General features: G+C 47.4%; 1 protein-coding gene across 3 annotated transcripts; it reads right to left on the bottom strand.

Annotated features, from left to right (window-relative positions):
* Nucleotides 1-7,823: 7,823 nt before the first annotated feature.
* Nucleotides 7,824-27,965, bottom strand: ODAD3 (outer dynein arm docking complex subunit 3). Of its 3 annotated transcripts, none has more exons than XM_083185214.1 (15): nt 27,605-27,964; nt 25,455-25,545; nt 23,542-23,663; nt 23,183-23,260; nt 19,791-19,961; nt 15,423-15,458; nt 15,134-15,235; nt 14,900-15,025; nt 12,930-13,052; nt 11,988-12,131; nt 10,541-10,701; nt 10,176-10,332; nt 9,901-10,056; nt 9,496-9,580; nt 7,824-8,218 (listed from the first exon to the last, which is right to left on the bottom strand). In XM_083185214.1, exons 2-15 carry the CDS (start codon nt 25,525-25,527, stop codon nt 8,088-8,090), a joined length of 1,665 nt encoding a protein of 554 aa, XP_083041340.1. In that variant the 5' UTR covers nt 25,528-25,545; nt 27,605-27,964; the 3' UTR covers nt 7,824-8,087. The 3 variants fall into 3 exon arrangements, with proteins under 3 accessions (XP_083041340.1, XP_083041341.1, XP_083041342.1); XM_083185215.1 differs by lacking the exon at nt 27,605-27,964 and adding an exon at nt 27,343-27,363; XM_083185216.1 differs by lacking the exon at nt 15,423-15,458 and having other exon boundaries at nt 27,605-27,965.
* Between the last annotated feature and the right edge of the window lie 6 nt (nt 27,966-27,971).

Below are 27,971 nucleotides of genomic sequence, written 5' to 3'. Positions count from 1 at the left end.
TAAATGTGTCCCAATATTAACATATTCTAAAAATAAATTGATATACATTTTTAAGTACTAATTGATTCACCTATTATTGACTACAAGCGCTGTTCCAGCGTAGGGATTGACCCTCCCCATCGAAGCAACTGCTTATTTAAGAAAGCAATACAGATAAGCGCTCCTGTGTGGGCAACACAGTGTTGCCGACTCTTTTGTTGTTCCCACAGAGGTGGTAGAGGCTAAGACAGTAGAACAATTTAAACATGCTTGGGATAGGCATATGAATATACTTACAAAGAAATAAGGATTAAAAAGGGTTGTGATTACCTGAAGGGTAAAAAAAGGGGCAGACTAGATGGGCCAAATGGTTCTCATCTGCCATCAAATTCTATGTTTCTGTTTCTATGAGCTGACTGCTCAGAGTCTCCGCCCACTTGGGACGTAGCGTGAAACCCACGCCTTCAAAAATTGCCTTAAGACAACCTTCCACTTTTTTATCCACTGGGTCCTTAAAGGCCGCACCCCCTTGCACTGGCAAGGCTGTGGATTTAGATAATCTGGCCACGGATGCATCTACCAATGGAACCTTTTCCCATAACTTTACATGTTCCTCCGGCATGGGGTACATATTAGCATATTTCTTAGACATTAACAATCTCCTGTCAGGAGTTTTCCCTGCTTCACCAAGCAAGGAAATCATACCTTCATCAGAAGGAAAACAAACAGGGTCTCTGTGACTCTTTTTGAATACACAGTGCGCAGGGGCTTTTTCTTCCTCAGATACATTTAATGCCTGCTTCACAGCCACATCTAAATTCTCAATACCGGGAACCGAAGCATCAGCTTCTTCACTCCGGTCCCAACCCAAATCCTCCTCACATACACCATCAGAATCCAAATTCAAGAGTGGGGGTGTAGAAAAAGGGTGTCTATGAGCAATATCCTCAGAGGATTTGGTAAACTGCTCCATAAGAGAGGTCATTTTATGCATAGCTTGCAGTAAGGGTCCCCCTGAGCTGGGGTAACAGAACCCACAGAAGTCTGAGATGAAGGAATATGGCCAGGAGACCTTAACCAGGAATACTTTTGCCTGTTTAAAGCCTCTGTTAAGGCATTCATGGACCTCCCTAAAGCAGCAGCCCATGCTGGTTCAGCTTGGTCAGACCTCGGGACCTGCGACCCACAGAGACCAGAGTCACATGAAGGGCACAATTCCCCCTGGTCCCCCTGTTCACATGTTATCTTAACTCCACACAATTTGCAGTAAATAAACGTCCCACACTCCCTCCTTAAAAGCAACAGAAGTAAACCCTTCAGTCATGTTAAAAAACACAATGCAAAACGTCAGGCGAAGCACAGAATAATGTATCAGTGTACTTATCTGTCTGCTATCTTCTGTTGCCAGCGATCAACGGGGGAAACGCTTTTCCAGAGAGACTGTACTCTGTGTGTTCAGAAAGCCACCCTGTTTCAGCTCCACAGCATGGAGAGAAATGGCGCCAGTGCACATAGCAGGAAGAGACCAAGTCTCTGCTTCAGCTTTGGCGCCCTTACCCCCTTTAGCTGCTCCCACAAGTGCCTCTCCTTACCTCCAGTGACTCCCCTTCACTGTGGGACCACTTGGAGTTGTCCACTAGCACTGGACTCCTGTAAAAGACATCAATTCCCTGGCGGGATTTCCATCTTTAAGCTCGTCCAAGATGGCGGCCGCCATCACAGGGGGTCCGTCCCCCAAGATCCCCTTCTAAGCCAGGAGCCGGTTAGGACACCCCCGGAGCCTAGGAAAAACTCTTCTAAGTAGAGGTTAAGCGCTCTGCAGAGGGAGCAGACAGCTTCCCTCTGCACACAGAGAGCTGGCAGGACGCGATTCTGTCAGCCTCTGCTGCGCTCTCAGTGTGTGTGAACTACATACACACTGGTAAAAAACCTGCTCTAACTAGTAAATTAATAAAACAATAAAAACCTAACTAGTCTAATAAAAATCCAAAGAAAAAAGGCAGCTGCAGCAGCAGCAGCTGCTCAGCATAGCACCCACTCCTGTGGGTACCTGAAACGAACTGAAGCATTGTGGGGTGCAGAAGAAAGGAGCCTGTCCCCAAAGACTTTTAGCATAGGTGCCTTGGCTCCTGCGGACCCTCCTACATCCCATTGTTAGCCATGTCACCAGGATGGACGAAAGAGAAATATGTTACAGGGGTAATAAGACGCTCAGGAGCTGGGTCACTGTAATAAGATGTTACAGGGGTAATAAGACGCTCAGGAGCCGGGTTACTGTAATAAGATGTTACAGGGGTAATTAATAAATGGAAAACAAGCAGTTCTGTAGACCAATGTCCTGTCCCCTCAATGTACTACATGAATTGTCTCTGTAAAATAAGGCAGTCCTGTTTTAGCGCTCCAGCTAAATTCTGCAGTTGGTGCAATGGGCTGATCTGGGCATATTATATGACCGGCCCTAACAGCTGCTAACTAACCGTTTCTTCATAGTGATCACAGTTTAACAAAGAAACACAAAGAATATGATGGCAGATAAGAACCACTGGCCCCACCTAGTCTACCCATGTACACGTAAATACTTAGGTCTTGTAGGGAGCAAACTATATTTTTGGATTCTGACAGCTCGACAGACAAAACATTAGCGGTGCACAGCTTAATAGATATGCTTACCGGTAAGATTGCAGTGGTATTCCAATCCTTACTGCTTCAGGACCTTTGTCATCAGTCTTTCTCCTCTTCTGGTGGTAATTTGCGAGTAATGTGCTTGTGATAACAGCAGCCTAACCCTAATCACAGCCTAACCCTAACCACAGCCTAACCCTAATCACAGCCTAACCCTAACCACAGCCTAACCCTAACTAATGCCTAACCCTAATCACAGCCTAACCCTAACTAATGCCTAACCCTAATCACAGCCTAACCCTAACCACAGCCTAACCCTAATCACAGCCTAACCCTAACCACAGCCTAACCCTAATCACAGCCTAACCCTAACCACAGCCTAACCCTAACTAATGCCTAACCCTAATCACAGCCTAACCCTAACCACAGCCTAACCCTAATCACAGCCTAACCCTAACCACAGCCTAACCCTAACTAATGCCTAACCCTAATCACAGCCTAACCCTAATCACAGCCTAACCCTAACTAATGCCTAACCCTAATCACAGCCTAACCCTAACCACAGCCTAACCCTAATCACAGCCTAACCCTAACCACAGCCTAACCCTAATCACAGCCTAACCCTAATCACAGCCTAACCCTAACTAATGCCTAACTCTAATCACAGCCTAACCCTAACCACAGCCTAACCCTAACTAATGCCTAACCCTAATCACAGCCTAACCCTAACTAATGGCTAACCCTAATCACAGCCTAACCCTAACCAAAGCCTAACCCTAATCACAGCCTAACCCTAATCACAGCCTAACCCTAACTAATGCCTAACTCTAATCACAGCCTAACCCTTACCACAGCCTAACCCTAACTAATGCCTAACCCTAATCACAGCCTAACCCTAACCCTAATTACAGTCTAAAGCTGGCCATACACCTACAGATCGATTGTCAGATCTGGCTGGTTGGAACAAAAACCTGGTAATATCTGAGTGACAGTTTTTCAGCATTTCAAAGCAAATGGTCAACTGTCATTTACTCTCATCCATTACCAGGATTTTGTTCCAACCAGACAGATCGGACAAATTAATCTGTAACCCTAACTAATGCCTAACCATTATCACAGCCTAACCCAAACAATAATCTAACCCAAACCACAGCCTAACCCTAACCACAGCCTGGCCTTAACCACAGCCAAACCCTAGCTGCAGCCTAACCTTAATGGGATACGGTCATTTGGTCTACAGCATGTTGGTCGACAAGCATTGGGTCGACCCCATTAGGTGGACATGGTTCTAGGTCGACACAAGCATTAGGTCGATATGCTCTAGGTCCACAGTCAAAAGGTCGACGGGGATTTTCACTTTTTTTTGAGCCAACATGTGCCGACAGGCGGTATTTCATGCCCTACCATCCACTAGGTAGTGCCCGAAGCATTGCGAGCGCAGCGAGCGATGCGAGGGGATGTCGTGCACTTCAAACTGTGTCCATGTCGACTATGACGACATTCGGGTAAAAGAACAGTGGAAAAACCCTATGTCGACCTTTTGACTGTCGACCTAGACCATGTCGACCTAATGCTTGGGTCAACCTAATGCCATGTCAACCTAGACCCATGTCGACCATCATGCTGTAGACCAAACGATCCCGACCCACCTTAACATAGCCTAATTCTAACTACAGCCTGACCCTAATGACAGCCTATCCCTAACCACAGTGTAACCCTAGCCACAGCATTACCCTAATGACAGCCTATCCCTAACCACAGTGTAACCCTAGCCACAGCCTTACCCTAATGACAGCCTATCCTTAACCACAGTGTAACCCTAGCCACAGCATTACCCTAATGACAGCCTATCCCTAACCACAGTGTAACCCTAGCCACAGCCTTACCCTAATGACAGCCTATCCCTAACCACAGTGTAACCCTAGCCACAGCATTACCCTAATTACAGCCTATCCCTAACCACAGTGTAACCCTAGCCACAGTCTTACCCTAATGACAGCCTAACCCTAACCACAGTGTAACCCTAGCCACAGCATTACCCTAATGACAGCCTATCCCTAACCACAGTGTAACCCTAGCCACAGCATTACCCTAATGACAGCCTATCCATAACCACAGTGTAACCCTAGCCACAGCCTTACCCTAACCACAGTGTAACCCTAGCCACAGCATTACCCTAATGACAGCCTATCCCTAACCACAGTGTAACCCTAGCCACAGCCTTACGCTAATGACAGCCTAACCCTAACCACAGTGTAACCCTAGCCACAGCCTTACCCTAATGACAGCCTATCCCTAACCACAGTGTAACCCTAGCCACAGCCTTACCCTAATGAGGGCCTTACCCTAACCACAGTGTAACCCTAGCCACAGCATTACCCTAATGACAGCCTATCCCTAACCACAGTGTAACCCTAGCCACAGCCTTACCCTAATGACGGCCTAACCCTAACCACAGTGTAACCCTAGCCACAGCCTTACCCTAATGACAGCCTATCCCTAACACAAGTGTAACCCTAGCCACAGCATTACCCTAATGACAGCCTAACCCTAACCACAGTGTAACCCTAGCCACAGCCTTACCCTAATGACGGCCTTACCCTAACCACAGTGTAACCCTAGCCACAGCATTACCCTAATGACAGCCTATCCCTAACCACAGTGTAACCCTAGCCACAGCCTTACCCTAATGACAGCCTATCCCTAACCACAGTGTAACCCTAGCCACAGCCTTACCCTAATGACAGCCTATCCCTAACCACAGTGTAACCCTAGCCACAGCCTTAGCCTAATGACAGCCTATCCCTAACCACAGTGTAACCCTAGCCACAGCATTACCCTAATGACAGCCTAACCCTAACCACAGTGTAACCCTAGCCACAGCCTTACCCTAACCACAGTGTAACCCTAGCCACAGCATTACCCTAATGACAGCCTATCCCTAACCACAGTGTAACCCTAGCCACAGCCTTACCCTAATGATAGCCTAACCCTAACCACAGTGTAACCCTAGCCACAGCCTTACCCTAATGACAGCCTATCCCTAACCACAGTGTAACCCTAGCCACAGCATTACCCTAATGACAGCCTATCCCTAACCACAGTGTAACCCTAGCCACAGCCTTACCCTAATGACAGCCTATCCATAACCACAGTGTAACCCTAGCCACAGCCTTACCCTAACCACAGTGTAACCCTAGCCACAGCATTACCCTAATGACAGCCTATCCCTAACCACAGTGTAACCCTAGCCAAAGCCTTACCCTAAATGACAGCCTATCCCTAACCACAGTGTAACCCTAGCCACAGCATTACCCTAATGACAGCCTAACCCTAACCACAGTGTAACCCTAGCCACAGCATTACCCTAATGACAGCCTATCCCTAACCACAGTGTAACCATAGCCACAGCATTACCCTAATGACAGCCTAACCCTAACCATAGTGTAACCCTAACCACAGCATTACCCTAATGACAGCCTATCCCTAACCACAGTGTAACCCTAACCACAGCATTACCCTAATGACAGCCTATCCCTAACCACAGTGTAACCCCAGCCACAGCCTTACCCTAATAGCTTGTATAATGCATTTGCAGTAATGATCCATAAATTTGCCAGTTTTCAACTCTGCATCAGACCCAATCTGCCCAGCTCCCACTGGGTGCCACTGTACATGTAATAATATAGGGGTTTATTCTAGTTCATTCTTTCTGACAAAATCCTTCTTAGATGGACAAAACCATGTGCACTGCAGGGGGGCAGATGTAACATGTGCAGAGAGAAATAGATTTGGGTGAGTTATTTTGTTTCTGTGCAGGGAAAATACTGACTGCATGATTTTACACTTCAATATAGATCTCACTTTGAAGAAAAACCCCACCCAAATCTAATTATCTCTGCACAAGTAACATCTGCCCCACCTGCAGTGCACATGGTTTTGTCCATCTAAGAAGGATTTTGTCAGAAAGAATGGACTAGAATAACCCCCATAGTTATCAGTGCTCCTTCCCACTTAGCCATGCAATACACCTGGAATTCTAGGGAACTGCCATCCCTGAGAAAATGCTTTTACGTACTACTGCCATTAACGCACAAATGACGGTGAGCCCTTTTCAGAGAATTCAAATTTATTTGTTACAGAGAGGAGTGGAGGTCACAGTACAGCATCACTCTCTGCTACAGCCAACGTCACAGGCAGCTGTTCCCACAACACTTCTGATCCCTACAGCACCATGAAATGTCAGAGCTTGATCCTGTGGCCCCTGCCCCGTCTGTGCCACTTGCTGTGATGTGAGCCGCCAGCGGGAAATAGAAGGGATGACAAGAGGGGGAAAAGACGGTGGACGAAAGCCAAAAACTGAGAAAGTGAGAGGGGGGGGGGGCTGAAAGAGACTATAGAAATCTCATGTTCATGGTCTTTTAATATAAAAGGACAAAATTGTGTCTGTGGAAGTACTGATGCTTTCACTGTGCTTAGAGTGCAAGAAGTCTAGGGCAGGCATGTCCAAACTATGGCCCTCCAGCTGTTGTGAAACTACACATCCCAGCATGCCTTGCCACAGTTTTGCTAGTAGAGAATGCTAAAACTATGGCAATGCATGCTGGGATGTGTAGTTTCACAACAGCTGGAGGGCCACAGTTTGGACATACCTGGTCTAGGAAGTCTGTGAATTAGGGCGTTTAGTTGAGTGTAGATCTATTATGCCAGAAAGGAAGGTGAATGTAGCTCTAGGAAGCAGGACAGGTAGAAGATTGTAGACCTGTGAAGCAGGGCATTTAGTTGAGTGTAAATCTATTAAGTGGGACAGGAAGGTAAATGTAGCTCTACGTACCAGGACAGGAAGGTGAATGTAGATTTAGGAAGCAGGACAGGTAGATGAGTGTAGACCTTTGAAACAGGACATTTAGTTGAGTGTAGCTCTATTAAGCGGGACAGGAAGGTGAATCTAGCTCTACGTACCAGGACATGAAGGCTAGTGTAGATCTAGAAAGCTGAGCAGGTAGATGAGTGTAGACCTGTGAAGCAGGATGTTTAGTTGAAAGTAGATCTATTAAGCAGGACAAGATGGTGAGCGTAGATCCACAAAGCGGGACATGAAGGGTAAAGCTACAAAGCAAAATAAATAGTTGAGTTCAGACCAAACAGGTAGAGAAGAGCACGACTATAAATCCGGACAGTTAGTTCTTTGTAGTTCTGTGGATTGGGGGGGGAGGGGGGGGCGGATGTCAAACAGGACAAGTATTACAGAGTAGATAAGCAAATTGAAGGTACTTGTAGAGTAGGGGATAGTGGGCACAGGTAGATGGACATAGTCAGTAAGTATATGAGACACTTGCTCCAGTGCATCAATGAACATCAAGTGCAGGAGGAGTAGGTGTGGTGTAAGAAATAACAACAGGTTAGATAACTGTACTGCATTTAGCATGACGGGGAAGAGTGTCGCACAGGAAAGCAGGCAGGTGACGCCGCCAGCAGGTCGCAGGTCACTGCTTCCCCTTTTTCTTCTTGGGACGGGATTTTCTCTTGGTCTTAGACTCAATGATTTGCTGAGATTGTCTCTTTAGAGTGGCTCGAGTCACCACATCCCCTTCATCCTCACCACTGTCCTCATCATCTGCAGAGGGGGAGACAAGCCATGAAGCTCTGTACAATACCTCGCACCAACCACAGAGATATCAGGGTTCTGATGGTATCAGGGTCCTTTCTGAGGATTCTGTGTTCCATCATCTGAGCTACAGGCTGAGGTTTACCTCTGGCTTCCACTAACAGGAGCCACTAATAGGAGGCCATCTCTGACTGCTTTATATTCCATACTCATTCTGTGCTGCTGAGCGCGGGCCCAGTCTACAGGGAACCCTGTGGAGTCTAAAGCTCTCCAAGTCCTCCTGCGAGTGGTGGACTCACGGGAAGAAGCTCCACGGGTGAGGTAGATCAGTGGTGCATTGGATGCACAGTACAGCAGTTGCCTGAATCTAGGAGCCGCTCTAAAATCCGTAGATGTGTCACGGTTTCCTGACACAGGCACACTTTCCACCACAAACAGTGGTGCAGGGAGGACAACATAGGGGGAGATGTATCAAGCAATATAGAGGTGTGGTGATAGCGAACTTCTAGCTAGCATTTATCACGTGACAGTGAGCAAGTAGGTCTGGGTTTCTCAGCTGAAGGCTATAGGAGCGTGGGTACCTTGCACCACTTGTGTATAACCAGAGTGAATACAGGCCTAGAATGTGCAAATGCCTTGTACTCATCCTGTAACATCACAGACTATAAATGACCATAGTAAATATGACCGCCCCCCCCCCCAGACACTCAGTCGCTGACCGTTGTATTATCAGAAGGAATGGGTCAGAGTCTATGGTTCTGATTCTGTAGGCCAAGCAAAAGTGTAGAGGGGGCGATGCAGCAATGGGAGGGCATGCAGGGCAATTTGCGGACACCGCACGCAGCCACTGCAAGACATTAAAAAATGTCGGCCCTGTGTTTGCCTTCACAGGCAACCTGCGGAGACAGAGGGCTACCTAAGAAATGCAATGGTATCACATTTCTGCATTCTGGGCGGCCATGCCCTATGTAAGAGGCGCTGCGACTGAAGCTGAATAAGGGCCTTTGGGCCAAATTTAAGTTGAATAGCTTATTCGTTTCAACCTGCAGTTTCCTTGGCCTTGCAGGCCACCGTACGTCAGGCAGCCTGGGTAAGGTTAGACTTGCTCAGGCTGCAGTCACAGGGGGCCCCCGCAACCCAAACTGCGCTCACAAATGCAGGCAGGGGGTGCTATACACATCCACCTGCATTTACATTACTGAATCAGGTCATTTATACTGAATCGTTCTATGTGAAGGGATTATACAGACCCATTGTTCCATTTCAGTGTTGGCCGGACCACTTACCATCAAACGTGTCTGGCCTGGCTGAAGCGGGCAGTGGAATGCGGACATTGTATACCGGGAGTTTGCCTTCGATGCTGGCCTGGAACTGGGGGCAAGAAAACAGATTCTAAGAGACAGAGGACACAAATAGATTGCACTAATATCTATGGGGATAGTTGAATGATGGGTTGTTACAGGATTATTGTCTTCTTCAGGAAATAATCTCCTCTGGAATGGTGAAGTAACAACACAATTGTGCAGATATTACTGTATATCTTCTCATTAATACGATAATGATAACCTCTGACCTTCATTATAAAAATAAAATAAATGTTTTTTTTGTTTACACAATGACTGATAAAAACAAAATTGGATTCCTTAAGTTATATACCGTCCATATTTATCCCCGTCTCCCACGTGACCCACCTCCTCATCCTCCATCTGTCTGAGGACCTCTCCGATGTCCTGTCCTTCCAGCTGATCCAAAAGTTTCTTCAATTTCTGCTCTGTAGTATCCAGAAGATCGAGGACATATTCGTTCGACTGAGGAGACAGGTCCTTAGCGGGGAAGTAGCTCCTGGGCTGGGAGGAGAGACATCCGTAAACCAGTTACCCCAGTGCCTATTCCTTCAGAGTTATTGAACGTGGTCTTCCATTGAAGGCATCTCCATGAGAAGTACCAGGGCTAGCCGGACACTCACCACCTTGATGTGCTGGACTTTGCTGGCTAGATGCTCCACTCCAGACTTTGCTGTACTGAGGATCTTGGACATTTTCTCCAGCTCCTCCTTGCATTTCTCTTTTCTCTTCTCTTCCTTCTGCAGATGAGCTTGGAGCTCTTCTAGAACCTGCTGACCACTGGAAGGGAACGAGGAACAGAGATCTCAACGCCTGCATCGGCTTACATTGGCCAACTCACAGGCGCTGTCTATAACATCTTACCGTACTGGCATGTTAAACCCACTTTAGATTGAATAACATCATACAGACATATAAAGGCCAGTAGGGTGCTGTATGTACCTCCCCAGAAGCCTCCTGACCAGCCAAGTGCAGAGGAGAACCCTACCTGGACAGCTTGGCTTCCCCAGAGTACTTCAGCTCTTGGAAGGCTTCCTGCAGTCTCTCTTTATCCTCTTTAAGCCGAACAATGATCCTCTCGTTCTCGCTCTTCATCTCCTCCAGATGGCGGTGTATGTCTCCCTGCGCAGTGAAGCGCCGCACCACCTCCTGATGATTGGATAACGAGGAATAAATATTTTGCAACATGGGTGTTCCCTGAACTTTGGAAACTATTCAGGTGATCAGAGAAATCCAGAAGAAACAATTCGGTACTCTTTACCTAGAACGGCGCCCGCGATTGAAATCGCGGGCGTCGGGGGTAAAAATCGCGGTGATCGCGGTCATCACGGGCATCGCGGGTAAATCGGGATGGCCGCGATGACCGCGATCACCGCGATTTTCCCATAGGGAACAATGTTAAAACGGCAGATTGACCGCGATTTTACTATTAAATGCCTCAATGGACCCGATTTGGGGCCAAATAGGCCAAATTAACCCTTAAATGTCCCCCCAAATTTTTAACGCCACCCCACGATCCACGCCAACCCGAAGCGTGGCGAGCGCAGCGAGCCCGTGAGGGGCGGCGGTACGCGTCCTCTGACCTTTTCATGCCCTACTATCCACTAGGGCGTGGTGTGAGAATATAATAGTGTGGCGAGCGCAGCGAGCCACCGAGCCCGAAGCGTGGCGAGCGCAGCGAGCCCCGTGAGGGGACGCGGATACCTTCACAGGTAGACGCGTCCCCTCGCGGGCTTCACAGGTGTCCGCGTCGCCACGGACACCTGTGAAGCCCGCGAGGGGACGCGCATATCTGTGAAGGTATCCGCGTCCCCTCGCGGGGCTCGCTGCGCTCGCCACGCTTCGGGCTCGGTGGCTCGCTGCGCTCGCCACACTATTATATTCTCACACCACGCCCTAGTGGATAGTAGGGCATGAAAAGGTCGGAGGACGCGTACCGCCGCCCCTCGCGGGCTCGCTGCGCTCGCCACGCTTCGGGTTGGCGTGGATCGTGGGGTGGCGTTAAAAATTTGGGGGGGCATTTAAGGGTTAATGGGCTCTGTGGCCCATTTAACATTGATTCCTATGGCCAAATCGGGTGGATTGAGCCATTTAACAGTAAAATCGGGTCCATCGCGCCTTTTAACATTGATTCCTATGGGAAATCGGGAGCATCGCGTCGCGGGCATCGCGGGTACATTTATGGCCGGCCGCGACGCGACCGACACGATTTCCATGTTTAACATGGGTTTCAATGGGAAATCGCGGGCATCGCGTCGGTCGCGTCGCGGCCACACATAAATGTACCCGCGATGCCCGCGACGGGCGCCGTTCTAGGTAAAGAGTACCAACAATTCATCATTTATTGCAAACCATTTACTGGATAATTGGACACCCATTGTCATTAACTAATCAGCCGAAAGCCACAGTAATTCCCCAGCCCCTGCCTTGCCAACCTGCGTCTCTGTCACTCCTGTGGTCTCTTTGATCCTCTGAAAGGCCTCCTGGTAGCTGCGGATGACTTTTTCCTCCTCCTGTCCACTTGGAACCAGTTGGGTTTCCACAGGAGCATCCTCGCCTGGTAGAGTCACACGCTGAGCCTAAGAGGGAAAGGGCAGTTATTTAGTTTTATTGCAATTATATATTGTCCCATGTTGAGTGCGTATAACAGCGATTATATATTGTCCCATGTTGGGTGCGTATAACAGCGATTATATATTGTCCCATGTTGGGTGCTGACCAGTGAACTGGTTATTGGTCTCAGATAGATAGATAGATAGATAGATAGATAGATAGATAGATAGATAGATAGATAGATAGATAGATAGATAGATAGATAGTATAGGAATTTGCGCACAAGAATAACAGGACTCTGTGCGGTTCCTATAGGTGTAATCCATTATATAAAACTGGACGTTGCAGTCAGTATTTACTCTGCACAGGAACAAAATAACACCCGAATCTAACTCTCTCTGCACATGTTACATCTGCCCCACCTGCAGTGCACATGGTTTTGTCCATTAGAGAGAGAATGTGCCTCTGTGAGTGAACCAGAATCAGGCCCATGGCCCATTGTTGTGCTGTATTTCTGCGGTCTAGACGGCGTAAGCCAAGAAATCACTCGGGTGTCCATTTTTTATTTGGCTTGCTTTACTACAATAGTCACTGTTCGACTCCCTTTTGTCATAGATTAATGTTTCGTACTCCTAAACCTTTCTCCGCAAATGCTCCATAGCACTGTGGAAACTGCATCAAAATCTGCCCGGTGGTTCCCAAGATAAGCCTGAACAGACAGGTGCCACTGGGCCCAGAATGGCCCCATCTGCTCCTGCTCCTACCCAATTCCAACCCTCATTCAGGTGAGAGTGACAGGTAAATGTTCAGAATCTGCGACTCACCCTTCTTTCTGCTCGCTCTGCGTACATGCGCCTCTCCTCCGCTTGTCGCTTGTAATCCTGCAGGATTCGTTCCCTCTCCCTGCGTTCACGATGAAAATCCTCCTCCTGTTGCTGCAGATCAGCCTGTAGTACATAATGGGTAGAATGGTCCATATTACAAATACTGCCATTGAACTGATAATATCTCTGTATTATATATCTATGCTGTGTATGGTGTGATAGAGAGGAGCTGTATAATACACAGATATTACCTGGTATCTCCCCCCAGAGGTATCTGCGCTCTGTATAGTGTAATAGAGAGGAGCTGTATAATACACAGATATTACCGGGATCTCCCCCCAGAGGTGTCTGCGCTGTGTATAGTGTAATAGAGAGGAGGTGTATAATACACAGATATTACCGGGAACTCACCCTCAGAGGTGTCTGCGCTGTGTATAGTGTAATAGAGAGGAGGTGCATAATACACAGATATTACCGGGATCTCCCCCCCCAGGAGTCTGCGCTGTGTATAGTGTAATAGAGAGGTGGTGTATAATACACAGATATTACCGGGATCTCCCCCCAGAGGTGTCTGCGCTGTGTATAGTGTAATAGAGAGGAGCTGTATAATACACAGATATTACCGGGATCCCTCCCCAGAGGTGTCTGCGCTGTGTATAGTGTAATAGAGAGGTGTATAATACACAGATATTACCTGGGATCTCCCCCCAGAGGTATCTGTGCTCTGTATAGTGTAATAGAGAGGAAGTGTATAATACACAGATATTACCGGGATCTCCCCCCAGAGGTGTCTGCGCTGTGTATAGTGTAATAGAGAGGAGGTGTATAATACACAGATATTACCGGGATCTCCCCCAGAGGTGTCTGCGCTGTGTATAGTGTAATAGAGAGGAGCTGTATAATACACAGATATTACCGGGATCTCCCCCCAGAGGTGTCTGCGCTGTGTATAGTGTAATAGAGAGGAGCTGTATAATACACAGATATTACCGGGATCTCCCCCAGAGGTGTCTGCGCTGTGTATAGTGTAATAGAGAGGTGTATAATACACAGATATTACCTGGGATCTCCCCCCAGAGGTATCTGTGCTCTGTATAGTGTAATAGAGAGGAGGTGTATAATACACAGATATTACCGGGATCTCCCCCCAGAGGTGTCTGCGCTGTGTATAGTGTAATAGAGAGGAGGTGTATAATACACAGATATTACCGGGATCTCCCCCCAGAGGTGTCTGCGCTCTGTATAGTGTAATAGAGAGGAGGTGTATAATACACAGATATTACCAGGATCTCCCCCCAGAGGTGTCTGCGCTGTGTATAGTGTAATAGAGAGGAGCTGTATAATACACAGGTATTACCGGGATCTCCCCCCCCCCCCCAGAGGTGTCTGCGCTGTGTATAGTGTAATAGAGAGGAGGTGTATAATACACAGATATTACCGGGATCTCCCCCCAGAGGTGTCTGCACTGTGTATAGTGTAATAGAGAGGAGGTGTATAATACACAGATATTACCGGGATCTCCCCCCAGAGGTGTCTGCGCTGTGTATAGTGTAATAGAGAGGAGCTGTATAATACACAGATATTACCGGGATCTCCCCCCAGAGGTGTCTGCGCTGTGTATAGTGTAATAGAGAGGAGGTGTAGAATACACAGATATTACCGGGATCTCTCCCCAGAGATGTCTGCGCTGTGTATAGTGTAATAGAGAGGAGCTGTATAATACACAGATATTACCGGGATCTCCCCCCAGAGGTGTCTGCGCTGTGTATAGTGTAATAGAGAGGAGGTGTATAATACACAGGTGTTACCGGGATCTCCCCCCAGAGGTGTCTGCACTGTGTATAGTGTAATAGAGAGGTGTGGAATACACAGATATATCTGGGATCACCCCCCACAGTAATGGCATCAGTGTGTAGAGTAACATACAAGAGCCATATAGTACTGATGTGTGAGTGGTGGCAGACTCGTACCCGCGCATTGTCCCGTGACATCACAGCTTCCTTGTTCATGTTCTGCAGATCCTTCAGTTCATGTCTCTGTTGCAGGATTTCAGCTTCTATGAGATCCAGCTGTGACTGGAAGGTCAGACTTTCCTCCTGCAGAAATAGTACCAGTGTCAGTATATATGTCATACACCCCAGCCATGGAGCGGATACAGAGACACCAGTTTGGGAGATAGGACAATGACGCAGAGTCTCCGTCACCTGCATGTGGTCCTTAAGTTTCTCGTACACACTGTATATATGTTCCGATTCCTGCAGTTTCATCTGCGCCTTTTCCAGTCTGTTTTCCAATAGGCGAAGCGTCTGCAGGAGGCAGAAGGGGGGGGGGGGGGTGTAAGACAGGGTGCTGGGTACACAGCAGAACACAGCAGAGGATGAGGAGAGCAGAAGCATATGTATGATTCGGGGGAGAGCAATGAGATCACATGGCACAGCAGAATGATTGGGGGGGGGGGGGATGCAGAGCTTGGTCAGACAGAAGATATTTAACCTGCTGAGGAGTTTCCTCCTGTTCTGCGGCTTCATTCTGTGGATGACATAATAAACATGAGGAGGAAGAATACATGGTGTCACCAGAGAGCCTGTCCCTCATCTTACAGTGTATGTCCACTGCAATACAGATCCTGAGCACTGTCATAGAGAGGTCCTGTGTAGTCACGAGAGAGCCTGTCCCTCATCTTACAGTGTATGTCCACTGCCCTACAGATCCTGAGCACTGTCATAGAGAGGTCCTGCGGTGTTGCCAGAGAGCCTGTCCCTCGTCTTACAGTGTATGTCCACTGCCCTACAGATCCTGAGCACTGTCATAGAGAGGTCCTGTGTTGTCACCAGAGAGCCTGTCCCTCGTCTTACAGTGTATGTCCACTGCCCTCAGATCCTGAGCACTGTCATAGAGAGGTCCTGTGTTGTCACCAGAGAGCCTGTCCCTCATCTTACAGTGTATGTCCACTGCCCTTCAGATCCTGAGCACTGTCATAGAGAGGTCCTGTGGTGTCACCAGAGAGCCTGTCCCTCGTCTTACAGTGTATGTCCACTGCCCTCAGATCCTGAGCACTGTCATAGAGAGGTCCTGTGTTGTCACCAGAGAGCCTGTCCCTCGTCTTACAGTGTATGTCCACTGCCCTCAGATCCTGAGCACTGTCATAGAGAGGTCCTGTGTTGTCACCAGAGAGCCTGTCCCTCATCTTACAGTGTATGTCCACTGCCCTCTGATCCTGAGCACTGTCATAGAGAGGTCCTGTGGTGTCACCAGAGAGCCTGTCCCTCATCTAAAGGTGCCCACACACTAGAAAGATCTGCGATCTTAAGATGTGCGCATAAATTAGCCTTCAAATCTTTGATCCGTCCTGGACCAAAGATTTCAGGCAAGCGCACATCTTTAGCAAAGATTTTTCTTAAGATCCCGTGTGCGTTCCTATGGATCTTTTGTTAAATCTTCTGATCTTTTGTGCAGCACGTAAAATCAGAAGATTCAGCTAAAGATCCACGGGAGCGCGCATCGGACCGATATCGGCCGATTTTCGACCGATTATCGGTAAATATCGTACGATATATCGGCCGATTTATCGAAAATCGGCCAATCGGCCCAAAAATCGTTCTAGTGTGTGGGCACCTTTACAGTGTATGTCCACTGCCCTACAGATTCTGAGCTCTGTCATAGAGAGGTCCTGTGGTGTCACCAGAGAGCTTGCCCCTCGTCTTAAGGTGCCCACACACTAGAAAGATCTGAGATCGTAAGATGTGCGCATAAATTAGCCTTGATATCTTTTGCCTGTCCTGGACAAAAGATTTCAGGCAAGCGCACATCTTTACCAAAGATTTTTCTTAAGATCCCATGTGCGTTCCTATGGATCTTTTGTAAAATCTTCTGATCTTTTGTGCAGCACGTAAGATCAGAAGATTCAGCTAAAGATCCACGGGAGCGAGCATCGGACACAAATCGGCCGATTTTCGACCGATTATCGGTAAACATCGGACGATATATCGGCCGATTTATCGAAAATCGGCCAATCGGCCCAAAAATCGTTCTAGTGTGTGGGCACCTTTACAGTGTAAAGGTGCCCACACACTAGAAAGATCTGCGATCATAAGATGTGCGCATAAATTAGCCTTCAAATCTTTTGTCCGATCTGGACAAAAGATTTCAGGCAAGTGCACATCTTTACCAAATATTTTTCTTAAGATCCCGTGTGCGTTCCTATGGATCTTTTGTTAAATCTTCTGATCTTTTGTGCAGCACGTAAGATCAGAAGATTTAGCAAAAGATCCACGGGAGCGAGCATCGGCCGATTTTCGACCGATTTTCGGCCGATTATCGGTAAATATCGGCCGATATATCGGCCGATTTATCGAAAATCGGCCAATCGGCCCAAAAATCGTTCTAGTGTGTGGGCACCTTAAGACGAGGGGCAGGCTCTCTGGTGACACCACAGGACCTCTCTATGACAGTGCTCAGGATCTGTAGGGAAGTGGACATACACTGTAAGTAGAGAGGTTCTGTGTTGGTGACAATGAAAGGAGACTGCGCTTTAGTTCTGTGCCCTACTTCCCTCATAATAATCTTCTGACAAATAAAAACAATGTGGGGCAATTCAGACCTGCTCGTTGAGCAGCGAATTTGACCCCTGTTGATGGTGGGGGTCTGTGCATGTGCAGACCCTATGCAGCGAGTGCCTACATGGAAATTTTCATTCACCGGGGCGCTCGCTGTCGGATTGACAGTCAGGGGGTGTTCCGGGGCGGACCCCCGGAATTTTGTGGGCCTGTCCGTGAAACCGGCGGGCGCGCCCAGAGAAACACTGAGCAGGCCCCAGGGAACGCAGGCTTCTCGGGGCAGGCGGCTGACATCACATGACATCAGCGCCCGCTCCCAATTCGCAGAAGACACTGAAGAATTCACAAAAGCAAGTTGTGGGCTTCTATTCAGCTGCGAACAGCGGATAAATTATTCGATGATGAGGATTCATCGTCTGTATGGGAGTAAGCATACACATTCACTTGCAGCGTAGTGAGGGGATTCGGGTGGTGATGAGGGGGGGTGTTCACCGGGGCAGCATTAACCTGCTCGCTAGGCTCCGAATATGTGCAGCCTAGCGAGCATGTCTGAATTAGGCCTAGTGCGCATAGGCGGTAACACATTAGATGGGGTCACCAGGGGGACATCACACCAAGCAGAAGTCCTACTGGACCCACCTGGGCTGCTGGACGGCTACCTGGTACTGCTGCTCCCATCTCTGTGATCTCTGCAGCCTCATTGGTGGCAGCAGCTGCCCTACTAACCTCTATGTGGCTATAGCGGGTATACTGCCAATGTATAATGCCAAGAACGCAGCTACTCTGATACCAGCCGGAGTGCCCATGCAGCACAGAAGCATGAAGCCGGAAGACGTTCCATCACAGTACATGGTGGAGGACACTGAAGCGGTCCATCCTGGGTCTCTCTCGTTGCGCTTATAGATTACCACCCTGCATCGGTCTATTCTCCATCCGAAGCTGCGATGTCAGTCCACAATGGCGGCTGTGAGGTTGGCAGCTGATAATGTGACATTACAGTAACCCCCAGCACATCCCTGACCACCGATACCATGTGTATAAAATGTTCCCCACACCAATTAGATTGTAAGCTCAGATGGGCAGGGACAGCTTTACTCCCTGTGTGGTAATGCCATATGTTCTGTATTGTTGTTAGCCTGATTCTATCAATGTACAGCTCTGCCTAATATGTCAGCAAACCTGGGCATGCGTGGCATATGGAGGTGAGAACAGTAATCCAAACAGGGTCCCCGGGTCAGTCCGAAAAAATAAAAAAAACGACCAAAATCCCAGTAGATTAATGGGATTAATGGGAATAGGACTGACAATGTGTTGGCGAGATGAGGCGGCTCCAAGCCCAGCTACAAATGGAATCCAGTAAGGGCCCAAAGCCCTGTACTCACACCCTATACAAGGCACTGAGAGAGGCGAAGGGGGACACAGGGAGCAGAAGGACTACAGGAGAGAGTATGGGTCAGTTACTACCCATAGGTCCTTATTCTGGTTCACTAGCAAAGGCAAATTCCTCCTCAAATGGACAAACCATGTGCACTGCAGGTGGGCAGATGTAACTTGTGCAGAGAGACATAGATTTGGGTGGGGTTTTACTTCAAAGTGAGATCTATATTGCAGTGTAAAAATAAAGCAGTCAGTATTTACCCTGCACAGAAACAAAATAACTCACGCAAATCTAATTCTCTCTGCTCAAGTTACATCTGCCCCCCTGCAGTGCAGATGGTTTTGTCCATTTGAGAAGGAATTTGCCTATGCGAGAGAATAAGAATAAGGGCCATAGTGTGGATTCCCAGGGGTACCCAGTGCCCCCTACTGCCATAGGTGGGAAGGCAAATGCTCATTCTAGGTTATTGTACAATTTGTAACTCGTTAATAAGTAACGAGTGACCGATAGGTAACTACATGATGATATAAAGTCCCTCCTACCATCCAGTGGCACAACAATACGAAGGCTCTGCTACTATTCAGGCAGATCAATGATGGATAGATCCTGTGTTTCCCATCATAGGGGTACATTTACTAAGATGTGAGTTGTATTGAAACCTCATTGGTTGCTACGGGCAACATCCCATCTTCAATAGATCTCCCATCTTAGTAAATTGACCCCATAGAGTAGTCAGGTGAGCTATCCGCTGCACACTGCAAGGTCACGCAAAGGGCAGCTGCATGACAGATCACACTATAGGCAGGACATGTGCGGCTCTGTGCCTGTAATGCAGGGTCATCCGGCAGTCACTGTGCTTCTGACGGAACCAGCTCTAACCAACTCTGCCCACAGATGGCCCCCAGCATGATCTGGCTGCACGCTCACCTGTTCATCCTGTGCCGTGCTCTCATCTCTCCCAGGCTCTCCGGCTGAGTTCTTCCTGTATTCTGTCTGCAGCTCCCCCAAGTGCCTCCTGCGGACCTCCGTCTGGTGGCGCATGGCGTTGAGCCGCTTCACCTTGTCACAGAGCTTCTGGTCCATCAGCTGGATGGCGGCCTGAGAGGACACAACAAGGACAGGGAATCGGTGATCTGGAATTATTAACATAGAAATGGTTCCAGATTCTACTGAAACCATATATTGTACAAATGACCCTGTGTCCAGTCACTGGGGGGAACTGCATGAAACCTTCTAAAGAGAAAGGGAAATGTTTTCCTTCAGTTTGCCTTTTGTACAAAGAACAGAATAAAATGTCCATTATAGAAATATTCTTCTACATAATTCATTTATGGAAAGTCATAAAGCGAAGTTATAATGAACGGCGGCCACTGTCCTTTGTCTTTAGATTTATGATTTTATTCTAAACCAGAATTAAGAATCTAGTTCTTGTCATATTCAGAGATAAACAAGAACACTTTCATATTGCTGACATATTTGTATGTCCTCAATAATTTCTCTGTGTAATTATATATATATATATATATATATATATATATATATATATATATATATATATATATATATATATATATATATAAATTAGATACTTCAGAATCAAATTTAGCTTCAAACATAAATTGGCCTCTTCCTCTGTTCCATATACTGTAGAGAACTCAACTTTATTATGTCTAGGTTGACATGCACCATGCTGACACAAGCAATTTGACGACATGGTCGACCCATGAAAAGGTCGACATGAGTTTTCCACAATTTTATTTCTTTAATTTTTTACAAACTTTTTCAAACTTTACTATCCACACGGTTGGGAACGGTACAGTGTGTTGAAAGCAGGAGTAGCACAGAGAGGGGACGCGATACTCTAATTGACACCAAAAAAGTGAAACATTTATGCTGACCTTTTCCTTATGTCGATCAAAGTCACCTTTGTGCATGTCAACCTTTTGCTGTTGATTAATGACTATCGGCTTAAGGAGCGTACACACCTAGCGATCCCTGCACATACACATGGCAATGACGGCTGCCAGAGGGCAACGACGGTGGGGTGGGGAGTGTGGACCATAGCCCCCGTTAAGGATCCGCTCCCGTGTCTCTACAGGCACAGAGGGAACACGCATAATGCGTCGGCAATAGCGTACACACTGGGCAATAGAATGAACATTGTGGCTCAGAATGCCCGAAATGATTGATATTGCTTATTATATCGCCCAGTGTGTAAAGGGTTTACGACACGGTCTGTGAGATATAACACTGTAAAGGCCGCAATACACTAGTCCGATATGGCCACTTTTCCCGATTCCAATGGAAGAGATGTGTTTGACATTCAATCCGATGCGTCGCCCCACGCATCGGAGTCGCACCTTCTGCACCTCCAACTTGGCCCCTCTTCCAGCACAGGGGGAATGGGATCGCATGCAATACATCACATGCAAGCGATGTATCGCATGCGATCCTGCCCCCCGGACCGGCTGGCCATATACCGCTGTGACTTCTGGCAGTAGCGTATGGCCACCTTAATACTAAGACAATATACAGTACATAGAATATCAGCTACTGTGAGTTAGCTACACAATTAGATATAAATATTAAGCGTCGAACACGCTAACCGACGGGGGCTGCAGCGACATAGATAACCATATCGGCCGCAGGCGGACATTATTGTCTGTACACACTACGGCCGCCGATATAGTTCAGTGACGCCACCAGGACCCGCTAAACACGCAGGTCGCTTGACTATATTGCAAAATTGAAAACAGGGGGGTTTGTGTGGGACAGAGTGGCACTGGGATGGGACACTCCGAAACACACCTCCTGGCGCTCGGCAGTCTTAGTTAAGTTCAAGTGAACTGAATTAACAAGAAATATAATTTCACAGCTGCAGCATACACTCCTGTGAGCCCGTCTAGACTCACAAAAAGAGAGAAAATTGGGGGGGGGGGGGGGGTTGGAGTGAATTGCGCTGCTGATTTAAAAATATTTTAACAATAACACCACACTAGTTTGGCTGAATAAAGATGAATTCCGGACACACTGTAACTTTTAGAAATCTTTATATGAAAACAATATCTAATAATACATAGACATACATTAAATATATAAAAACAATATAAAATATAGCGAGAGTTGGGATCCCAATTGATTAGCTAAAATAGCTTTTTGCTAATTTTCAGCAATACAATTTGTTTCAGCAGGATTGTGCAAAAAATCTGCAAATGATGGTAGTTTGCAGTATCGAATAAGGGGAGTAAAGAAGTCCGGTTTATACAGAGTAATATTGTATACGGACTGACCGGTATGTTTGATCACAAAAGGTAATGTGCAGTCACAGATTTCAAATATGCTCACCCAGAATGAAAGCGCTTTCTTTATGCAGGTTTACAAGGGTCTCCTACATTATATTGTTTTTATATATTTAATGTATGTCTATGTATTATTATATATTGTTTTCATATAAAGATTTCTAAAAGTTACAGTGTGTCCGGAATTCATCTTTATTCAGCCAAACTAGTGTGGTGTTATTGTTAAAATATTTTTAAATCAGCAGCGCAATTCACACCAAACCCCCCCCCCCCCCCCCTATATTGCAAAATTTACCTGCATGTTTGGAAGAAATCAATCATGGATAACGACACACGGGAGCGTGCATTGGTAGCGATGTACACTAGACGATATTGTGAACAATATCACTCACAAGCCCCGTTCTGGGGGGTGTATGAGGCTTTAGTAATACAAATAATGGGGGTTATTCTGGATCACCCGCAAAGGCAAATTCACTCTTAGATGAACAAAACCATGCTGCACTGCAGGTGGGGCATGATAAAGTAAAATAAAATATATGTTATAGAATCTATAAAGTAGGATTAGTGTGAATCAAATTCTCTCATGTGAACAAGATGGAAGCTGTCTTTCAGAGATAGTTTAGCAGTGTCATCAGAAAAGCAAATGGACCTTAGGTTGTTTTTCTAAATTGAGCTAGAATCATACGATATAAGCAAAGAGAATTAGACTTGGGTGAGTTATTTTGTTTCTGTGCAGAATAAATACTGGCTGCTTTATTTTTACACTGCAATATATACATCAGTTTGAAGTACACCCCCCCACCCAAATCGAACTCTCTCTGCCCATGTTACATCTGCCCCACCTGCAGTGCACATGGTTTTGTCCATCTGAGAGTGAATTTGCCTTTGCGAATGAACCAGAATAACCCCCAATGTCTGGTACTGACACACATTAAGGAATCCAGAAGCTATTACAACGCCAAAACAGAAGTGATAGGAATGTCTGACCAATCACGTGGAGACACACGTGTCAGCGCTCACCTGTCCGCTCTTACTTCTCATCGCCGCCCTCTCCACCGCGTGGCTCTGAAACGCCTCTTTTATCACCTTCTCATCACCCTGAGAAACAACAAGAAACAAAACTGTGGCTACACTTTAATAAAGAGGCAAGGCAACAGGTGAAGAACTACAAGTCCCAGATTGTATCACCAGTCATCGGATGGTAACTGAAGTTGGGCTTTGTCTTTCTAGTACAATAAATGTGCTACGAGTTGTTTATTATTTAAGTATTCATTGGGGGGGGGGTTACTATACAGCAATATGGAGGAATGCGAGTCAGCGGACGATATGGCTAATTAGTCCGTCAGCAACTCAGTAGTTCCTGCGGTGATCCGGCTTACCGCAAGCAAATCGGCCAACTTCCGGTGCAACTTTTTGTTCTCCTGACGTAAGAACTGGATGGTCTCCCCGTTCCTCTGCACTGTGACGCTGGTGCCCTCTTGGTAAGCCTTGTGATCTCCATCTGTAACATCACAGTAGCCAGTCACTGGCAGGCGAGCAATGCAAGAGCACACACTGAGAACTAACTAAGCAGCTTCTGAGGACACTGGATCCTTCTGCCTGAGTGTAAGCTCTGCAGGACAGGAATCCCATCACACCACATTTCTCTCCCTGCATCTCCTATTCGCAGTAAGGGCTTAAGCTCAATAAAACCTTCCTTTACATGGCAATTTATTCAACTTACAGTATAACATCATCAAGAGAGCAGAGGGCCTAGTGTGCAGACTCCATGCGGGTCCTCTTCTCTGGCAGTGCAGTAGGCTCTGGTTTTGTGTTTAAGCCTACTGTGCACCTGGTCTCCAGGAAAATGGCACCCGCACTATGGGGGTGATTCAGGTCTATGGACCGATGTTGCGGGCCTGCGCATGCATATTGGTGAACAATACGCATGTGCAGACCCGCAGTGTGAACGCCTTTGGTGAGCACAGCACTCGCCGATGGGTAGGGCAGGGGGCTGGAGCATGGGGGCGCCAGTGTTTCCTGGGCGTTCCCACATAAATGGCGGGTGCGCCCAGAATAACGCTGGACGTCTCCATGCGAACACAGGCGCGCTGAAGTCTGTTTGGGACGGGCAGCTGACGTTGCAGGACATCAGCCGACCGCCTCAGCTTGGTCGGCGACCATCAAATTTTTTTTTTTTTCACGAACACTTGTATGCGAATGCGGCCATTCGCTAGGGGAAGGGGGGCACCATTACCATGAATGCCCATGGCTCAGCACCATTGCCGTGAATGCCCATGGCTCAGCACCATTGCCGTGAATTCCCATGGCTCAGCACCATTGCCGTGAATGGCCATGGCTCATCACCATTGCCGTGAATGGCCATCGTTCAGCACCAGTGCCGCGAACGGCCATCGTTCAGCACCAGTGCCGCGAACGGCCATCGTTCAGCACCAGTGCCGCGAACGGCCATCGTTCAGCACCAGTGCCGTGAATGATTGTTCAGCACCAATGCCGTGAATGGTCATTGTTCAGCACCAATGCCGTGAATGGTCATTGTTCAGCACCAATGCCGTGAATGGTCATTGTTCAGCACCAATGCCGTGAATGGTCATTGTTCAGCACCAATGCCGTGAATGGTCATTGTTCAGCACCAATGCCGTGAATGGTCATTGTTCAGCACCAATGCCGTGAATGGTCATTGTTCAGCACCATTGCTGTGAATTCCCATGGCTCAGCACCATTGCCGTGAATGGCCATCGTTCAGCACTAATGCCGTGAATGATTGTTCAGCACCATTCCTGTGAATTGGGAGAAGTCCCATGTGGTTTGCCTTGAACTGCCTGGTAGCTTCCCAGGAGGCAGGATCCTATACAATACACTGCATGCAGCCCTTTTGCATACAATATATTGTATGTGATCCCAGCCAAGGCTGCCTGATCCGTTAAATCTAAAGTGCAGCCCTTGCGGTCTCCAGGCTCTGATCTGCTGATTTATCTGGATGCCTTCCTGGCCCTCAATGGAGCACAAGGTGAGTAAAGCATTGCTTAATAAGAATACATTCATCTACATAAAAAAAAAACTGTATTATTGTTATTATTTTTATTATATTAAGAAACATAGAATTTGTAGATAGATAAGAACCTCTTCGACCATCGTCTTCCCTTTTCCATTTATCTTTTACCCAACCCTATTTGTCCTTCTTTCTATGTAAGGATATACCTCAGCATTTAGTTGTACCCAGCAGCACTGCCCAGCTGTAGAAGATTTGTACCTAAATTAAGTGTTTGTTAAAAAAATAAAATGGCCTCACCCAGCAGCTGGATTTTCTTCTGTAGCTCAGTGATCTGCTCATGTATGGGAGGTTTGACACCAGCAGACATCATGGTGCCGGATATGCTTCCCTAGATGGAGGAAAGGAGAGACAGGTAATAAATGGTCATCTGCAATTTTCTACCAGGTGTCCACACTCATTCCCCTTTTCCACCAAACTCTTAACCCAGGTTGTTGCTAGGGCAACACAGGTCCAAGGCTATACGCCCCTGCCCCATGCCACTCGCCCACAATATTGGGTGCGTGTACTCGGCAAACGGTCTGTTCATCGTGGCTGCACGCACTCGGCGAATGCACACGCGCAGAAATGTTGCTGCACATATGCAAAACATCAGCTCCGTGCAAACAGACCAGAATAAACCCCCAAGTTTGGTGTGATAGGGTCTACCCTGGAATCTGACCATGATACCATATGGTATGGCCAGGAACCGGGTCATGCTGAAAGCCTACAGGATAACCGGCCCTTGGAGATGATGTCATCGACAAGTGCCAGCAAACTGAAGACCCAGCAATAACCCGGGTTCAGAGGTATAAACAGGGTTTCAAGTTGCTGTAATGCAGTGGCATTTTGGTGAAAAATCGGTATAACTCATCTGTACTGCACATGTACCTCATACAGATTACATACATATATATTACACACAGCTTACTCTATACACACCACTGAGTAACAGATAATACTACATTGGGTGGACACTATGGTAACTGTATGATACGTATATATCCCCACGGAGCGAAGGATTAGTCCCAGAAGAGGCATAGTTTCATAGAATTAGGAGATAGCGGTATTGGGAGTCGGATATTACAGAGAAATGATAACTAGTTACACAATACATGCTTCTCTCGCCAACCATGTATTGCCATACTGGCGCACATTTCACCTCACAAGTGGGTCAGTACCCCAAGCTGCCATACATCCTCTGCACCACGCACCTACTGTGTACCCTACTCTCCGCTCTGGTGTGGCTGTAACATAACGATTCTGTATTGCGTGAGGTAAATGTCAGAGGGGAAGTCTGACCTTGGGGGCCAAGGAGGTTTTACAAGTGTCACTTCTCTTGTGCAGGTACTTTGCTGTCACACAGCGCTAAAATAAGTTGTGGTTTTTACATATTTGTCAAAAGTAAAGCAACGTGTTAGCATAAAATTTGTGGTTAAATTAACAAAACTCCCACCGAATCTTTCTATATCCTAACCGAGGCTAAAGGCGTTAACCGGACTTATCATAAGGAAAAGTCGGCCCCGATTTCTCCTAAGCTCCCTGGGAGAGCTCACTAGATTTGGCACTTGATGTGCCATGTTTTAAATCAGATGCGATTTATCACATGTAAGCCCAGGGAGCTGCAGGCAGGGGGTAGAAATAATACTATTGGACAGACTGGACGGCCTCCTATTCGGACAGCTGCTGATTGGCTGAGAGCGCTTTCAGCCAATCAGCAACCGCCCAGTCTCTTGAATAGGATTTTTCAATTCTCCCCATCGCCCGCCACACCCTGCCTCGTATCGGATGCGATACATCGTGGGGCCTTAGTAATCACGATGTGCTGCTGATGGCTGCACTAAGATTGATCTTATGTCTAGCGCGTCCGACCTCTGACTTCGATGTGCATGGAACCGTGCATCAGATCCCATCATATGTCATCATATGTCATACACTTGCGATTGGGGCAGATTTCGGCTCGATCCGCCAGAATTGGGTGAAATCGGGCTAAAATCGCACAGTGTACAGGGTGGATTGTACGGTGTGTGTGCACACTGCACAGGTGTCTGATCGGCGGTTATGAGGATGGTGAAGATGATGGATGCCCCGGAAGGGATTGCACATCAAAAACAAATAAAAATTTTGAAAACTATTCGAATTGACCCACGGCTCAGCGTCCGAATGATAGCAGAAGCGGGAAACGCGACAAAGAAACTGTCAGGAAAGTTGTGCATCAAGATCATTATATGACACACGTTTGTGTCAAGATGGTTCTAAATTGTGCAGACATTACGGAATAGATTCAAGCGGAGAGGGTCATGTTGGCAGGTATGGATAGATACTGTAGGCAGAGCTTTACGATAGATAGATAGATAGATAGATAGATAGATAGATAGATAATGAGGCTTGCCCCCGTCCCGGGCACCCACCTTCCCTCTCCCTGCTGCAGTTCCCGGCGTCTGATGACTTTGGTTGCTAAGGGACTGTTTCCTTGGCGACTACGTGTGGTGCTTCCTATTGGCTCAGACCCGCCCGCCATCTTAATACTCCTAGGCTGTATTGCCTGTGAAGAGTGACGCGGCCATCTTGCTTCTCCGGCCAGGCCTCATTCATCCTCCGCCAGGTGTGGCGGCCATGTTGGGTAGTCGGTGACGTGTGCCGGGTCTCTGTGTGACACGAATGCTAGCGCAAACATAATGTAACTAACACATAACCAGTGACCTTATTACATCGGACATTAGGCGGTGGCCTCGCCAACCACAACATGGCGCCCCGTGACCGGCGGTCTCGTAAAAA

This window comes from Crinia signifera, chromosome 4, assembly GCF_055691185.1.
Source record: "Crinia signifera chromosome 4, ASM5569118v1, whole genome shotgun sequence".
NCBI classification, from domain to species: domain Eukaryota; kingdom Metazoa; phylum Chordata; class Amphibia; order Anura; family Myobatrachidae; genus Crinia; species Crinia signifera.
Note: the sequence above shows the minus strand (reverse complement) of the source record. Positions and strands in the feature narration are given on the sequence as shown.

Coding starts and splice junctions, on each gene's coding strand:
- ODAD3 (XM_083185214.1), bottom strand. CDS start 25,527: ATGATGTCTGCTGGTGTCAAACCTCCCATACATGAGCAGATCACTGAG. Junction 12,132..12,929: donor CAGAGCGAGCAGAAAGAAGG/GTGAGTCGCAGA, acceptor TTTCCCTCTTAG/GCTCAGCGTGTGACTCTACC. Junction 10,702..11,987: donor CAGGAGTGACAGAGACGCAG/GTTGGCAAGGCA, acceptor TCCAATCATCAG/GAGGTGGTGCGGCGCTTCAC.